This window comes from Drosophila simulans, chromosome 3R (genome assembly GCF_016746395.2).
Source record: "Drosophila simulans strain w501 chromosome 3R, Prin_Dsim_3.1, whole genome shotgun sequence".
Lineage (NCBI taxonomy): Eukaryota > Metazoa > Arthropoda > Insecta > Diptera > Drosophilidae > Drosophila > Drosophila simulans.
Genome location: NC_052523.2, coordinates 12,893,719 through 12,911,620, shown reverse-complemented (window position 1 = coordinate 12,911,620; position 17,902 = coordinate 12,893,719). Strand labels below are relative to the sequence as shown.

General features: G+C 43.1%; 4 protein-coding genes across 4 annotated transcripts; 2 read left to right on the top strand and 2 right to left on the bottom strand.

Annotated features, from left to right (window-relative positions):
- Positions 1-5,520: 5,520 nt before the first annotated feature.
- LOC6728244 (acyl-CoA Delta-9 desaturase) lies at positions 5,521-10,328 on the top strand. The gene is made up of 5 exons (XM_016175233.3): positions 5,521-5,925; positions 8,223-8,508; positions 8,570-8,906; positions 9,079-9,425; positions 9,490-10,328. Exons 2-5 carry the CDS (start codon positions 8,223-8,225, stop codon positions 9,744-9,746), a joined length of 1,227 nt encoding a protein of 408 aa, XP_016034884.1. The 5' UTR covers positions 5,521-5,925; the 3' UTR covers positions 9,747-10,328.
- Positions 10,329-10,781: 453 nt separating this feature from the next.
- LOC6728243 lies at positions 10,782-12,566 on the bottom strand. The gene is made up of 2 exons (XM_002103556.4): positions 11,977-12,566; positions 10,782-11,410 (listed from the first exon to the last, which is right to left on the bottom strand). Exons 1-2 carry the CDS (start codon positions 12,488-12,490, stop codon positions 10,965-10,967), a joined length of 960 nt encoding a protein of 319 aa, XP_002103592.1. The 5' UTR covers positions 12,491-12,566; the 3' UTR covers positions 10,782-10,964.
- A 1,058-nt stretch (positions 12,567-13,624) lies between these two features.
- Positions 13,625-14,814, bottom strand: LOC6728242 (protein apnoia). The gene is made up of 2 exons (XM_002103555.4): positions 14,497-14,814; positions 13,625-14,311 (listed from the first exon to the last, which is right to left on the bottom strand). The coding sequence occupies exons 1-2, from the start codon at positions 14,609-14,611 to the stop codon at positions 14,013-14,015; spliced, it is 414 nt and encodes a 137-aa protein (XP_002103591.1). The 5' UTR covers positions 14,612-14,814; the 3' UTR covers positions 13,625-14,012.
- A 1,652-nt stretch (positions 14,815-16,466) lies between these two features.
- Positions 16,467-17,718, top strand: LOC6728241. Its single transcript, XM_002103554.4, has 2 exons — positions 16,467-17,233; positions 17,295-17,718. The coding sequence occupies exons 1-2, from the start codon at positions 16,561-16,563 to the stop codon at positions 17,618-17,620; spliced, it is 999 nt and encodes a 332-aa protein (XP_002103590.1). The 5' UTR covers positions 16,467-16,560; the 3' UTR covers positions 17,621-17,718.
- Positions 17,719-17,902: the final 184 nt, after the last annotated feature.

Sequence of the window (17,902 nt, the reverse complement as noted above, 5' to 3'; positions counted from 1 at the left end):
AATTAATCTGAAATATTAGAACATTCAAATCTCTGAAAATTTCGTTGAATTCACTTCTAGAGGCTTGGTGAATTACTTCTAAAGATTTGGTCTTCATCTCAAGCTAAGCTGACTGTGAATCTCCCTTTGAATTCTAGAGTTTACTGTAGATTTCGACCACATCATCTATGTATGTTACCAATAAAATTCCAATTAGTTAGGTGCTTTAAAAGTCGGAACTGGTTTGCCAGTCCTATAGAGAGGGTATCCGGTGTACGGCCAGATCTTTCTTTGCCGTCATATGTAGCTCCAATGCGGTCTCGACTCCATCTCTTCATTTGCAGCAAAGACGGACGCGAGGTTAGCTTCGATTCTGTTGGCGTCGTTTTTTCGCGCAGCATTGGCCTTTTTGTTTGGCTTTGTTTCCATTTACATATTTTAATTGCTGGGTCTGTGGGGCTAATCGAGCTTTTCGGAGGTCCGGTCGCCAACTTGTTTACTGTTACACCTATGCGGAAGAGTCCGAGGCGGAAGTCTGGCCAAATCCACCGGCTGTGTAATGTGTAATGAGGCGGGGGATTTCCAAATTATCCGAGGGCTAGGAATCGATTCGATTATGATATATAAATAATAGGGAACCGATAGCCTTGTCCGCATCCAAGCAAGGGTCACGAGGTTAAATGTAAATGGGCATCTGGAAGCAAATATAATTCGTTCTTATCGAATTCCAATGTTTATATTTATACCCTGTGAGCTCAGTCTCGTGTTGGCCAAAAACTTGTTCTATCCGCCAAGAAATTCAAGCAACTTGATCTTTAGATAAATAAATCGTTTGACGCTTGAGAAGGTTCTACTCCCATCAACGGGGTGGGAATTTAAGCCACGTTTCTAACCACTTGCAGATCTAGTCCTACGTTTGATTTCCTCGATTTTCAAATCGATTGTCTCTTTAATCATGGCATCTCGTGGAATTGAAGAGTTCTTGATTAGGTTTATGACGCATATCACTGGGCAGCATTTTATTCGTCTTCGCCTTGACTGATATCGTTAGATGGGTGTTAAATGAGCTGCCCCCCGGTTTATGGAGTCGATCGACTGGTTTTCACCGGATGAAATGAAATAAGGGCCAATTTGTGACTTTGATTAGGTCGCGAATATATGTTGGGGTAACCAGTGCTCACTGGAAACACATGCATATTTATGCAAATCCACTTACACACCAGCAAAGAGTCAAGAATAGAAGCCCCCAAAATACATATCTCTGCGGACGGGCCACAAGGCAGTTTAAAACGCCAATCAGGTTTGCGATCCCCCCCCAGAATTCTAAGCAGGCTCTCGATGCCTTTTCGATGCTGATCATGATCGAGTTGTTAATGAAAAGACTTCGAGCACTTGGTGACGACTTCTTTGAGCCACAAAAATCCCAACTTCCCCAGGGGCCAAGATTCTGTGCTTCTGTGTAGCTACCACACGGTGTACGGAAATGCTTATTGTTGCGCCAAAATAGAAAATATCATCGAAACTTTTCGGGCGTGGGCGAGCAGAAAAAGTTGGAGGGCACGTGATTAATTTGCTAATTTCTGAGCTCCGGCGACTTCAATTCGTTTTATGGCTTATCAATGTTTTGCATGGCTTATTCTTACACTCTGGCAATCGAATGGCCAATGCCCTGCGAACTATCCAGTAATCTTAATGCAATGTTTTACATGGGTTTCTTCTCTTCGAAGTATCTTTCAATGTCTTCGGTGAAGTTAATAACCCATAAACTTGACAAATGTGTGTTCTTGAGATGTAGCTACAATAGTAAAACTAGTTAATATATTATTAGCTAGAATAATATTAAATAGCAGCAAGATTTAAATATTTGTTGTAAGCTGACCGAATTACTTTACAAAACATGTATAGATAGTAATAATTTTACGGCCCACAACAAGTATTCGACCGCATGCCTATTTAATGGCTTTATTCATTGAATTCAACTATATTCACGAATAAATCTCCGAGCATCCAAACGTGCCAGCCACGAGTATTCATATGAATGGGCGTGGAGCTGCTGGACGAAAGAATAGTCTAAAAATAGGGGTACAGGTTTACGATCTTGTGCTAAACACTAATGGATTTGGGTTGTACGCAGCCTGACAAGCACCTCGAGATCGTAAAAGCAATGTTTGATAAATTGGCCAGCCGAACGGCCTGAGAATCGCAATGCGGCCAACGGCATTCGGCCAATAGGTTCGCCAGAAGCGTGTGCTGAAAGAAATGTATTCCGAAAAGGCAAATAAACGACAAAATGAGTATTAACATATTATCCATATTAAGTTGGTTGCGTTGTGACAAGTGACAATGAGATCGGTATTGCAAAGTCCAGGCCGCGCTGCCCTGGAAATCCATTTGGGTTGGTCTCCTTATCCGATCTCCAGCTACACAGAAGAAAAAGATGTGTATAGGATTATAACATATATTCAATAAATATACCCATCTGATAGGGAATATAATTTGAGTTGAAGGCTTCCCAATCTGCCATCTTTCATATCTTTAAATCTTTCATTGTTGCTGATAATTACATTAATTCATTGTATCTTTTCATAACATGGGAACCAACTGAAGTTGTCTATATAATTATAAACAATTGGTCTTCAAGCTCTAAGTGACTAATTTAGCAATTGATATGTGCTATTAACAGATTTTGCACTTAAAAATTTATCAAGATTGTTAAACGTAGAAAAAAGAAGTGCTTATAGTTTTTGTATCTGTATCTTTGGTTGTTTTGGCATGAGTGTATGGACACACATCTACGGATATGTAATGAGGCTTTTGTTTGATTTTGTTATTATTTTTCATGGCACATTTGAGTTGACGTGACATTGTGCTCTTCCTGCGGCAAATCAGAAATTTGCATAAATATTTGGTTAAAGCGATCGGCGGCACCTGGGTGTACTGATTTGGATTTTCACGCACTTTTGCACTTGAAAACGTTCAGAAAAAAAAATCTCTCTGTCCCGGCCAATTTGTCAGCGGAGGAACTGCGTCATTTGAACAGTGTTTTCGCAACAGCCGCCAGCGTGAATTTCAATTAGTTGCAATTAGTTCGGGCATCGCATCACTTTCAGAGTCTTTTGGCTTACAAGTGAAATTTAAGTTCAGGTAAATGCCGCGTTGCGTTTGGCAACGGCCCAAAAGGTTAGGGCCAGGTTAAGACGGGCCAAAAGGCATGCTTGCAGTGTACTTGTACTTAATTGTGCAATTTTCGCCACTTAAGATATTGCCAAGAACTCAAGAACACCAAACGACCTTGGCTAACTCACGACCCACCGCCTCACCATTCCCTGTTCAATTTCGAGATGCTACTGCCATTTTGCCAGTCACATTCGTATGAGTTTTAACCACACTCCGCAATGACAGTCATTTAGTCAAATGTTTTGTTTTTTTTCGCATTTTAAATCTTCTATTTATTGAGGAAGGCTTCGCGGTTTGCGAGGGAGTTCGGTTGCAATTTGGCACTTGACTTTGCAATTTGCACAGTGGCTAACGATTCCGAGAATCTGTTATATATTTTAGTTGCTGTGATTACTCATTTAACTAATATTGTGTTTCTACCCCTTGAATAGATTAATCTGGAGTATCGGTGGCTAAGGTTAGTATTTCTGGTTGACCAGCCAGCTTATGGAAAAAAATCAGGTGGTGCTGTAATTTATTTTCCGCTGGGGGATTTTTTTAGCTGATGATCTACGGAAAAGTTTTCATTGAGATCTTTTATATTTATTGTTTACGGTCTTTGTTTTTTTTTGATTTATGTTTTTTTATTCACTCTATTAACAAAACTGTTATTTTTATATAGGCTTTATTTGATGTTTAAGGCTAACAATTTGCAAAGGTAATAACTCAACTCACTTGTGAATGCTTGCACTTTTGGTAATATTTCACCTAAAACTATTTGAAGCCCCGCAATTTTGGAGCGTATTTAAATTTTATGACTTTAACTGGAAATGTGTTCCCCTCAAGTAATTATTATCTTTAATTACTTGTCCGTGTGAAGACATAAATATTTCTTGTCTTAAAATTGGTGAGCTCAACATAATAAGAGGCTTGGAATTTTGTGCAAATCCTCCGAGTATTTTCCATTAGCTCAATTCTTATTTAAACTACATACGAGTAGTAAAACAAAATAATAATTAAATAAAATGGGTAATATGTAATAAATGTTATTTCCCATTTACAAATGGACACAAAATATGGCGGTTTAATGACTCTTTAGTGGCCACGTGTTGGAAATAAACTCTGGAATTATGCTGATTGAAATCGAAAGCCATAAAATCGTGGCATGTTTGTTTATATTTTTTAGGGTAGTGCGATTACAGGCCAACTTGGCTGGGAATCGGACGGAAACGTGATGCCAAACCGGTTAACCCGGCGCTGTTTAACCCACTGAGTAGCCACTATGCAATTTCAACCTGCAAGATGCAACATGTGACCTTCGGGGCCACGAAACCTTCGGCTCGAGAAGGGGTTTTTGACACCAAATGCTGGCAGATGGCAAACAATTTTAGTGGCCGCCACTAAACAAAATTAGGCCCGGCTTAGTTTAACTTTGCGGCGTTGGTGTGAAAACCCGGCAATTATCAGAAACCGCAACAACGCGAAAACTGTCAACAAAGGCATTTTTTTGGGCCACCTCTTCTTAGCCTGCGATGCGGTAATGGCTGTTTACTCAGCCAGCTCTACAAAAAACACCCAAAAGAATAGAGCCATTATTGGCCCCTTTCATGAGTCGCTTGGCCAAATATTTGGACGGACTAAACAGCAATTATATGTCGGCCATGCGGCGGGGAAAATGTCTGAAAACAACCGACAAAATCAATTAGAATCTGTTACCAGTTGGTCAAAATCATCTGAATATGCATATGGAGACAAGGCCAAGGTGGCAAACTGGTTAATCGTTTGGCATATGACATACATCGCGTTATATATGGCCCAGATCCTAAGAACGTTATATAATACCGAAATTCGAAAACATGTTTCCCAAGCACTTCATTAGCAGGCGGTACAAAGCCCCAAAAAAAGATGAGAAAATAAAAAAAGAAATCAAAGATCGACGTGACGCGAGCTCACTTGACCGATAGTTTGAACCGCTTGACCCGCGATGATCTAAAAAAAACAAAAAAAAGCACGCAATAAACTTGGCCAAAATGTTGTGGCTTCACTTCGTACGTGAGCAGAGCCACTAACAGATTCATTTTCCAGGGGACTTACCCCTAATACATATCATTTCATTTCAATGGAAAGTGCAAGTGAACTGGATATTCTATGCTATCCGCCATAAGACCAAGTTCCCCAACAGCCACGCGCCGAATATTATGAGACGCATACAAGCAAAAGATATAGCATAAGCGACCCCGGCCCCGTATATCCGAGATCCGATTTGCTCCAATACGATACGATCGATCGCATACGATACTATACGATCCGAACCGAACCGATCCGAAACGATCGTCTTAAGAACCGAAGCGTCGGCAGAAGCGTCGAAGTCGCAGAGAGACGGCTTTAAATTTCGGTGTTGGTTAACTTTTGAGGCACTGTATCCATCCGCCAGCTCTCTCGGCCCGATCAGCGTCTCAAAGTCTCAAAAAGCCAGCGTCTAACGATCGATCGCGGTGCGGTGTGCGAATTCTTTGAACTAGGCGCTTAAAAAGCACTGCCAGTTGCTACGATCCCTCATACGCCGTGCATTCATCGCGCCTCGTGGACGTGCCGTGTGTAGTGGCTGTAAAAAGCGGAGAACCCAAACAAAAAGCTATCATATATCGAGGAATCGTCCTTATCGAGGCGATTCGAAAACGAACTCTAGTGCCAACAGTGATCAAGTGTAGTGTGAGCGAACCAAACTCAGCGGATTTTGAGTTTTTCACTTGGATTTCCAGACATTAGTTGCAAACTCAATCCTTTAAGGTGAGTCTGGGTCATATTTCTTATAAGAACTGAGCGATGAATGAAACCTGTATGCTTCTGGAACTATTTTTACGGAAGTCAGCAAGCAGGAAATAAAAGCCAGTTCGATTGCCCATCATAAAAGTTTGAGCCGAATTTCAACAGCTATCGACAGATAGCACTTCAATCGGCCATGTGATTCACGCACAGAGAATGGCATTTCATAGAGCAATAAATTATATTTATGAAAAGAATTTAATAAAGCGTATGAGGCAAGACCTAAAAAGTAGCAATTGCCGCCTCACGTAGCCCTCATAATTCTAAAAATTATGCTAGCCCTAAATGGAACGAATGGAATTCTATATAGTTGACTTTTGGAGTTTAGTTTCACGAATCAATTCGATTCGAATCGAATCTCTTTTTTCCTAGTCGCAAGCGCTAATTGCGAATGCGTCAGAGTAATATATAAGAAATAATGAGTATGGATGCCACGCATAATGTGGTCATAAGCATATTAAGTCCGGTGGGATCTGCTTAGATGGAAAGCCGTAGAGTCCGTCCAGACCAGACCAAAGTCACGTTCCCAGTTTCAGTTCTGGGCTCCATCATGACTGAATGTATATTTGATATGCGAAAAGCGTTTCCAGCTGCGTGCGCTGCTCGAATCGATCAATGGAGCTCCTCCCGTGGTATCAATCACACCCCGCATTAGATTTGAGTCAGGTCCCATAACTATAAGCTTTCGCATTCTATTTATTACTTCGACAGTGCTCTGTGACGACTTCCCGTCCCAAGAAACGCTGAGCACGAAAACCCACAGATGAACCCAAAATATGAAGACACATTCTGCCAAAAACCCCCCAAAACTCGTTGGCAACACCAACCTTGATTCGGCGTCGGAGAACCCGAAACAAAAGCAGTTCTATACATAAATTTATCGCGGTTACTTAACTATGCTAATATTCCGGTAAGGATGATTGAGCGCTGGACTCATCCGAGTCTCGGAATCGATCTGAAGAAGACCCGTGGCAAAACTAGTTTAATTCAGCCAGCGCGTGGCACCTGCATGATATTAAGTTGATCGCGAGCTTTATCGTATATTCAATTACATTCCCTAGCACCTGATAACGAATTACCACCTAATAGTGGCTCTAATTTCCAGTGGTTTACATATCGTACTGGGCCAAAGGCCACCTAGTCCGAAAGACCGATTTAAGCAGGCGAATAAAATTCAAAACACACGACTTGACATTGAACCGCGGAAAGTTAATGGCTTCGAATCTATGCGCACAGCTAGCAGCAATAAGAATACTTTTGTTTTGAAACCATACGAGACATGCAACCACTCTGAGGTCAACCGGTTGTCTAATATATCTATTCTAGAGAGTTGAAGATCAGCCATTTGGCCAACTTATTTTTGTTGCCAACTCTATGTGGCGATGTCTCAGCACCCGCAATTATTTAAATGTCCCAGAGACGGAGATTTGAAAATTGCACGGCTACAAAGTGCATATTGTGTGGTGCCATTAAATGGACCCACAGGGCGTATGCGCAATGTGTCGCACTGAACTTTTTCACCTAGCCCCTGCTCATGAATTAATTCAGCTCTGCATAAATAACAAACTTATTCAAATTCGCAAACTGTCTGCCTAAATCACCAATGACTTTGGACCCCTCAATGCATTTCATAGAATTTTCCACGATTTTCCAGCTTATATGCAGTATCGTATAAAATGATCTTGAAAGAACCTTTACGCTTGGGGCACAACTATTGGGGTTCTTGACCAACCTTTTCTGGTTTTCAATGATAGACTCAAACGTACGTTTGTAAAGAATGGATATGCAAATATTCCATTCGTCGTGTACAACATAAAAAAAAAAAAATATTGATTGTTTTTCTGCGGGGATTTTGTTGTTTCGATTTATTCGGCTTGGGTTTTGGATTTCGTTTTATTCGGAATTCTCTTTTTGCGCTTCCGGCTTGCTATCTTTGTATCAGTTTTGAGTATCATTGAAGCTGGCCAACTGCCGAAGGTCGCTGATCGGCACTCACCTCAATTGTGGTCCATAATTAGTCGTGCAGCTGGGGTGATGCCTTCCATATGGAGATCCATAGTGCCATAGTGAAATAGCAATGCGTCCTGCATTTAAATGAGGGAAAGCACTGCCACAGAGGAGCACCCACAGATAGATTTGCATCTCCGTGTGGGCTCCACATAGTCGAGACGACAGGCTATAAATCAGAAAGACGAATACTATTGAATGCTAATGGGGTATACTAATTGCTGAATATGTATCTTTTCCGGTTACGCTTGCAGATGTCGCCCAACATAATAGGCAGTACCTTTATATTGGCCGAGACGGCCATTGCCGATGGCAACAACAACAAAATGGCCGCCACACCAGCAGCTTCCGCCGCCCCTCCTGCAGCCACGCCCAGCCAGAAGGTGGCCAAGAAGGCGGAGGCCAAGACGCCCGAGAACAAGCCCTACGAACTGGAGATCGTGTGGCGCAACGTGGGACTCTTCGTCATCCTCCACTCGATGGCCCTGTACGGTCTGTACCTGGTGTTCGCCGAGAGTGCCTACTGGGAACTCTTGCCAGGTGAGTCTGAGTATCACCGCGTTCCGTCTTTGCCTTACTAACCTTCTGGGTTCATCTGCAGTCTATGCCACCATGTTCCTCGGAGGTCTTGGCATCACGGCCGGAGTGCATCGTCTGTGGTCGCACAAGGCCTACAAGGCTAAGCTGCCATTGCGCATCTTCCTTATGCTGTGCCAGTCCCTGGCCTTCCAGAACAGCATCTGGGAGTGGACCCGTGACCACCGTGTGCACCACAAGTTCACCGACACACACGCCGATCCCCACAACTCCCGTCGCGGCTTCTTCTTCGCCCACATGGGCTGGCTGATGTGCAAGAAGCACCCCGATGTGACCAGCAAGGGCAAGCAGATCTCCATGGAGGACATTGAGCAGGATCCCGTCGTTATGTTCCAGAAGAAGTGAGTAGTGTGCTTTCAATAATATGTTCTTGAAGTTTGCTAAGTAATTAATTTGCTCGCCCAAAAGTAGGCAATGAACAATAGTCAATGTTCCATTGATTCTTAGGAGTTGCAATTACTTTAACTTTAATCCCTCTATTTTATTTACTTATAACCATTATTATTTCCGTAGAATGTACTTTGTGGTGATGCCCATCTGCTGCTTCGCCCTGCCCATGATCTTCCCCTACTACGTGATGGGCAGCTCGCTGCGCGTCTGCTTCTTCACCTGCTCCATGCTGCGCTTCTGCCTGTCGCTGCACTTCACCTGGCTGGTGAACAGCGCCGCCCACTTCTACGGCATGAAGCCCTACGATGTCAACGTGAGCGCCATGAACAACAAGCTGGTGTCCACCCTGACCATCGGCGAGGGATGGCACAACTACCACCACGTCTTCCCCTGGGACTACAAGGCAGCAGAGCTGGGCACCTACAGCTTCAACTGGACGACGGCCTTTATCGATGTGATGGCTAAGATCGGTAGGTTCTGCTGCGCTCCGTGCCCTTGCATATTTACTGATCCTTACAACTTTATCTCCCACAGGACAAGCCTATGACCTGAAGTTCGTCTCGCAGGAGATGGTCTACAAACGAGTCCTTCGCACTGGCGATGGCTCCCACATTGCCGCCCTGCTGGATGCCAACAACAACAGTGCCATTCCGACCAGCGAGCTGGTGGCCCACCTGGATCACGAGAAGGAGGAGCACGCCATTTGGGGATGGGACGACAAGGATATCAGCGAGGAGGATCGCAAGGGAGCCAATGTGGTGAACAAGGAGTCCGAGTGCAAGCTGGATTAGAGATCGGGGACCAGTGGGAGTTCACCCAAAACGAACACACTTCTTGCTGCCACATCGGGTCTTCAGTATTTAATTATATTAATTGCCTATTCTCCGTACTGCCTGCGCATCTGAGTGGTGGCTGTAAACTGAAAACTGAAAATAACTACATAAGGGGGATTCCGATCGTGGGACCCGTTATGATGGCAGCAAGGACATCTTATATATCAATGGCTTCAATTCCAAATACTACAAAACAAATGAAAACTATTCGAGATTAGTCAATGCAACTCGTTCGCAGCAACAGAGTGTTAAAAAAACCTGCACCCTATTAATTCTCTACACAATCCCTATCTCGCACTTGTCGTTCGGGGATAATGAACACATCTGCCACCCTCTCCCTCTCCCTATCTCTATCTCTATTTTTATATATTAATAACTGTATATTTACGCAAGAGGTTCTAGAATTAAGCGTACCTGCTAAGATCTATTTTAAGCATCGACTTTTATGTGTGTGTACATTGTGTTAGTTATGTAGGTCTAAATTGTACATTTCAATCCAACTATTGTTGAAAATTATAACAAAAATTATAAAAAACCAAACAAAAAATATTGTAAGAAACTTATTATCGAAAAGGGATGAAATAAGCAATACTTCTCAAGATCCAAATGAGTGTTTAATTACTTAATTGATTAAATATTTTCATAGTGAGAACTATTTGTAATGGTGAGTAAGTACAACATATCAATAAACATTAATACATTTGTTTAACTCCAAATGAGTGTTTAATTACTGAATTGATTAAATATTTTCATAGTGAGAACTATTTGTAATGGTGAGTAAGTACAACATATCAATAAACATTAATACATTTGTTTAACTCGTGCATACTCTCAGTTTCTAAATGTTTACGACTTCTATTGTTTATAATTGCTGTAATTATATTTTGAAGTGCAATAAATTTCCCCATTTCAAATTTATTAGGTGTCATTAACCTTTTAACACCTTGAAAGGGCTTTAATTCTGTAGTTAGTTTAAAACTGGTCATTAAACTAAAAGTTCAAATGCATTTTGGGACCTTTTGCGGATGTGAACGATTTGGTGAATAATAAATAACTATGGCAAAAAGTTTATATTTCTTTTTTATTTGTTTCCAGAGAAATGGAAATAATGAAGCAATGAAAGAGGCATTTAATGGAAAATGATCGAAGGACACTAAATGGACACTAATGCGGGAGCTAACTGTAGCTGATGTGCTGCTCCTCGTGGGTGTTGAACTGGGTACGGGCGGCATACAGTAAAGCCGCCATAAAGGCGCCATTGTTCATCACCAGCGACAGGATGGTGGCCATCTTAAGGGCGGGCAGGATGAAGGGCAGAAGGCTGCCAAGCAGGACGACGGGGAAGATCAGCATTGGCACCGCCACCTGCATCATGGTCACCTTGTACGAGTTCTTCTTCTTGCGCTTGCCCAGAATGCCACCGCCGCCTCCCTCGCCACCGGCCACACCTCCTCCGCCCCCCAATAACCCCTGCTGCTTGGAATCTCCTTCCGCTTCCGGTTCGTAGGTCTCCACACTTCCACTATTGGCACCACCCCCACCAATGGACGGAATATTCATCAGGTTCAGGTCCATTTCTTCGGTCTCACGTCTACGAGAACGACCCATCCGGGATTTGGGTGCTAAAGAATATAAGTAGTATTTAGTTTAGTGTAGTTGTTCAAAAAGGAAACAACAAATTTGTTTGTTTCCCATAAAAATAACGAAAAAGCCCGTTATACAGTCAAAATCTGGTTATTATTTTCAATGAATGTTATTGCCGTAAATTTAAATTTAGCTTTGCTTCCTGAACAACAATGCCAATAATTATTTTTCGAATGTTGTATACCGTTCTCAGGGGCATAAAAAATAGCAAATCGTCTTCTAACTAATGTGATGTTTGTCTGTTAAAACGTCTAGCAACTCTGGCTGTGCTGTGCTAATTTACAAATTTTAAAAATAATATAATTATATAATACAAAATCCCCATCACTCGTTTGTGTCAAATATTTCAAGATTACGAAAGCCACGCTTCAAATCAAAGTAGCCAAACTCGCTATATGAAATACGACACTAACGTGTGAAAGTATCTTAATATGTGTGCATATTCATTCTTATCCATATGGAAAGATAAAAATAAAACGAATTTCATACCTAGTAACTAGCTAAAATGTTAAATTAATATTCATAAATTCGCTGATTAGCTCACCCTTCTTGATTGAGAACTTCAGTTTGTTGTCCTTGCTGGGCACAATCTTTACCAGCATTCCGGGCAGGAAGTGCATCTTGAGATCACGATGCTTAAAGAATCGCTGAAAGTTAACGACCAGCCGCTGGTTGAGCTCCTTCTCGGACATTTTGTGGTACTTCTTGCCCACCAGACTGCCCATCTGTGTCTCGTCCCCGAAGAACTGATCCACAAAGTCGCGGGTGAGATTGCCACTGTTTGGCATCTGGCGGCGCTCCTCCATCTTCTGCAGAACGTACAATTTCGTGCAGCGTAGCATGGTGAACTCCCGCAGACACTCGTAGATTCTCATTGGAATGGACGCCTTAAAGTATGACACACTATTCGCCGACTGACTGCGACCAGTGCTCGGGTTCAAGTCTTCGCTAGGAGGCACTGCATCTTGGCCAAGTGATGTGTGTACGTTCAGCAAGAGAAACAGGCAAAGTCCGAGCAGGATGTGCCAGGATAACGATCTCGTCGAGTAAGCTCGCATTTTTGTTTATTTATTTCGCTTCTGCCTACACAACACAACTGCACGGCATCAGTGACAGTGGAAAACTGAATGCACATCTTGGCCAAGTGCAGCTGCCATCCTAGCCCGATTGTCTGGCCACTGAATGCCAATTCTTGGCCACTACTTTCCTCCGGCCGGGCCAACTGGTTTGCGATCGCCAACGCTCGACTGCCTCTTAGATTTAGTTTAGCGGGTCAGGCGGCACTTGCTCTTGCTTGCCACATGCTGCATGCTGCGAGCTACTTGCCCCACTTGCCTAACTTATGGCCGATACATTCGATTGTTTACATCCAAAATTCTGTGTCCAGTTGTCATTCCTCTAATCTTTGTCGGAATCAGTTCTTTTCGCTGAGTTCGCTGAGAATCTGGCGCACCTGGCCAATGTATCTGTGGCATAAACTGTGCCACCAGTGCGTCTGCAAGTAAAAGTAACTCAACGGTGCACCAGGTGTTCGTTTAAAGTAGAACATTTTGAAACCCCATATGAAAGCAAAAACTGAAACCAAAGTATCGAGGGAATATTCTACATATTACAATATACTACTACAATTATTATTAAATTATATTGTAATAATTTAATCAATTAATTTTAAAGCCATCCATTAGAGGCGATACTTTGTTGACAGTGTGCAAAATTGTAAAAATTGCCACAAAGTGGAACGATTAAAGCCGGATTTGAGATGATTGAGTGGCTAGATCGCTAGAAAATCGATACGCTTTGAATTAAGTGACGATGGATCAAGTGAGAGTTAATTAATTAGTTGCCAACCATAATGAGCAAAGTCACGGAGAAATCTGGGCCCCAGACAATTAGCGGCATTGCTGTTCCGACTAACTGTGACCCATTTCGATTATTTTGGAACTGGGAGTACGAGTATCTATATCCATATATAGCTTTCTATACGTGTGGCACTGCGGAAGAGCAGTTAAAAGAACCGTAAATCACGAACGCCCTCTGTTGCATACAAAATGAGATAGAAATTTCACTTTTCATTTCAGTAGTAAAGCACACGCAATCGAATAAAATCCATTGGCGCTGTCAGCAGGAAATTTCGATTATTGATTTGTTACTCAAACATCTGATAAACATTTAGATAAGCTCAGACCAAATAATTTACTTTTCCATTATTTTCATTGAACAAGGTTTTAGATGTTTTAATGTGCGTTTATTATAAGTATTTATCTTTTTTTTCCTTTAGAACTTTTCGTTTCCCAAATTCTTTTCAATATGTTTCTTCTTTGCTCAATTTTAATTTGTATTCATTTAGCAGACTAAGTTGTATAATAATTTCATAGTACAAATTCTCTGCTAAATGTCTTTGCCATCTTTGACTTGTAATAAATAAATAAGTTAAATAAATAATTTAAACTAGACTTAAATTATTATTTGGTTGCACGCTCGCTGAGGCTGAGGTAAATCTGAATCCTGACCCGCTACCAGCTCACCGTTATCCCTGGTCTTGCATTGTCATCCTGGTCAGCCAAAACCGAACCAAATCCTCTACCACTCCTTCTCCAACCAGACGGGCTGCTGGGTGTGCGAGTGGGAGTAGACGACCGGCACGGGTGCCTGGACGGGAACGGGTGCTGCGGCATAGGCGGCGGCTGCCTGGACGGGAAGAGCACGGGACAGCATTTGTCCGATGGCCAGCACCAGCAGGATGACGCCCACGCCCAGTCCCTTGATGGAGACGACGGTCAAGGCCGCCAGCAGGGTGGTGATCACGCCCACGACGAAGGCGCCGGGCACCAAGGCGAAGCTGATGCGCCGCAGGAAATGATGGCCAAAAGTACGGCTTTCTGGAATAATGCACAAAAAGATTATTAGAATCGAAAATGACAAGTTGATATAGAAATTTACACAGTAAAGATGGATTCTTTCACTTTTAATATGCAACTCCGATCACTATGTATTAGATCACTTTCTCTGGTAACTTATTATCACGGAAAATATCCTCAGCAACACTGTAAGCAATATCACTAACCCGCCACATCCGAATCAGCATCCGAGCTGTTGGCCGCCTGCTGCTGACCCAGCACCAAATCACATGCCAAAAAGAGGCAGACGAGGGCGAACACAATCTTCTGGTTAGCGGCCATTTCGATTTGATTTGATTGTTGGGGATTTGATTCCTTGAGGATGAGTATCTGGTAATCCGTTCGACACTGCACTGCTCGACTCCGACGCTGGCTAACAATTGAATGGAGGGCTCACATTGACATTGGCTTTTATCGAGGGTCTGGGCCGGCTTACTGGGCGGCTACTTGAAATTCGGGAGCCGGACATCGCGTAGCCGCAGCGTAGCACGAACGTGCGCCAAAACAAGCAAATCGTGCCGATGCCATACGACTCGGACTGAAACTACACTATACCGTCCCATTGATGCCGGTACACTGAAAAAAATCCAACACAGATTCTAATAAAAGTATAATGATGCATTAATGAAATCATATTTACACAGTTCTACGATTGTTATTTTAACTTGTGACAACTTGGCTGATTGATACATCGCATACCCACTTCCGATTTCTTGCAGTGTATATTTTTGAATATGCATGCAGTCAGTCATTATTTTCACTACCTCTAAGGGCCCTTTTTGGGGACCAACGAATTTGGGGGTGTGCTGCATAGGAACTTGGACATGGAATGGAACTTGGACATGGGCATTCTTTCACGACGCGTGTCTATATTGAGGGCAGCACCCAGGTCTCCGCATTCGATTCGCTTTCATTTTTCGTCGCAGGCCGATAATGATTTATCAGCTAATTAACAATGTCGTACTGCATTTTAATTTATAATCTATACCTGCGGTTTAAACTGCAACTAACCATTATACTGAGTAACGGATGTTCATTGATGAATGCTTGGCATTCCACGCCCTCGGCATCGCAATTCACTTTCATTAACGGATATATATGAATATGCAAATTACTTGTGAGTAATGTATTGATAAAATACATTATGTTAACATTTTTTACGATTTTACTTGCAGTTTTCTCTTTAGATTATTTGGGAGTTTGGAGTAATTCAAATATTCACCGTAAACTTGTGAATCATTGGCTATTTAAGAACCCTATTCCTTTTTAAGTATTTATTTAATATAATATTCCTTGAATTTTGTTAGTCATGTATGTACTTATTTTCGGACTGGATTAGCTGAACAGAAGATAAGATTAAATTTCGCGTGCTACTTGGTACCAAAATATAGTATTGAGAAAAGCGTATCGTAGTGCGACGGACATGTTATTGGGGAAATAAAACCATGGCTACCGCAATAAAGATTTCCCTACTGCGAGTCGGAGTATTTGTTTGCTAATTGTGTGAAAGTAAATTAGGTGACCAAATCGGTAAAGCGGATTTTTCGCAACGCTAGATGGATAGAATTTACTTTCTACTCTGGATTTTGAGATCGATCTGCCGCCTGCGCCAGTTTTGTCAACAACTTTCCCATGCGATGGCCGTCAAGCGTTAATTGGAGGCGTCTCATGTCTGAAGACCGTAGTCTGAAGTGGTGGGTTAAAGAATGGAGTCGGGAACCGTTAGCAGGCTACTTAGAGAGCCAGCGTTATTTATGGCCAATACCGCGGGGACCCGGGGGCAATTAAAGCTAAAAGAAATCAATGAGCGAGATCACTGAGAAATTGCAGGCCTACTCCAGTTTTGGTTTTTTTTCGCAACTACTTCTAACACAGACATCGGCTTGTGCGACTGGCAATTTAATTGAAGAGGATCCAGCACAAGAATCGTGTTCTAGCGGTGGTGGCAACCTGCAACTTGCAACATTGCAACTGGCAACAGGTTGCTGATGCAGCGGCCACTTCTCGCCACTCTTTGCAGTCTCTGTGCTCAATTCCAATGCCAATTCCAGCCTCAGAATGCAGCTAACTCTGGCTTTTCAGCCGCTACTCTGCTGCTTTTCTTCAGCTTTCTTCGTAGTTGATAAAACGCTTGGCCATCGCCGATCGTGCCACATTTTGCAGCAGGCCATTGCAGCGGTTGCACAAAGATTAATTCACGCAGACCCACAGCCAACTGACATGCAACAGAGATGAGCGACCTGGTGAGGTTCCTTTTACTGAGTGTGCTCTGTAGTTCGCTGGCTCTGGCCCAGGACAGCAGTGGCGATGGCAACCAGGAGTCATCCACCGTCAGCCAGGAGGCGGCTCGAGGTTTGGCCAGCAGCTATGAGCCGGAGGACAAGCAGGCGCTGCGCAAGAACTCGCACATCTTCATGGGCATCTACAAGAACTACAAGAGCACCTATTTGGGCAACAAAACGACCAGTGAGTACAAGAAACGTCTACGGGATCGCGTGACTGCTCCCCAAATGGCGGAAAATGAGACACCTGAAACGGTTGAGCCTGATCAAGAGGACCCAAGGGATTCACTGGCCCAGGAAATTCGTCAGGATGCCCAGGCCGAGGCTCTAATGGAGACCCAAACAGAGTCGCCCAACTACGATGATAGTGAATCACTAGCTGCCAAAAAACGACGCAAACGCAAGCGCAAGGATCGCAACAAGCGAAAGGAGGAGGTGGAATCCGAAACGGATCAGCCCGATCCCTCGCCGGAGGACGAGAGCATACAGCGGTACAATGTGGGTCCTGGACTGAACGTCAGTCTGGACATGAGCAACGATATAGTGCATGTGAAACTGGATGGCGAGAATCTCAAGGAGATCATTGGAGCTCGCTGGTTAACCTTAGACAATAGTGAAGAAGGTGAGTTCTATTGCTATTTTCATATTTGAAATCATTACTTTACTCTCTATAATTTCATCAGGACGCGGCAAGAAGTACGACATGATCACCAAAGTCTTACCGCTCTTCATTCTCCCCTTCCTCATCCAATCGGCCATTGTTCCATTTCTGGTCACCAAGCTGAAGCTGCTCCTGGTCAAATCGATTCTGGTGGGCAAGCTGGCCATCTTCCTGCTGATCATCTCGGCCATCAAGAATGGCAACAAGATGGTCCAGAGCTACGAGGTGCCCTCCTACTGGGCCGGCGAACCAAGTCGGAGATCGGAGTTGGCCGCCGCAGCCTCCTCGGCGGCTGCCGCATACAATGGCTATCGGGTGGAGGGTAAGCCAACCACCTGGATCAGCTAGGCGGTCTCACATGGCTATAAGTTTCGGTTCTAGGCTTTTAGTGCTTCCAAATAAACATATACACAAATCGGGTTGATCACCATACTTTTTGTTTGTGTTCCCATAGCAATACTTTTACCCAACAAAAAAAAAAGGAATTGTAGAGGAATAAAATAACTCTTGTGAATGAAATTCTAGACTAGGGAATGAAATCGGTAATCTTTAAACCACCTGCAGCTAGAACCGATGATATAAAGTCTGCTTTACAGTCCATAAATATCAGAGGTCCATAAATCCGAAGAG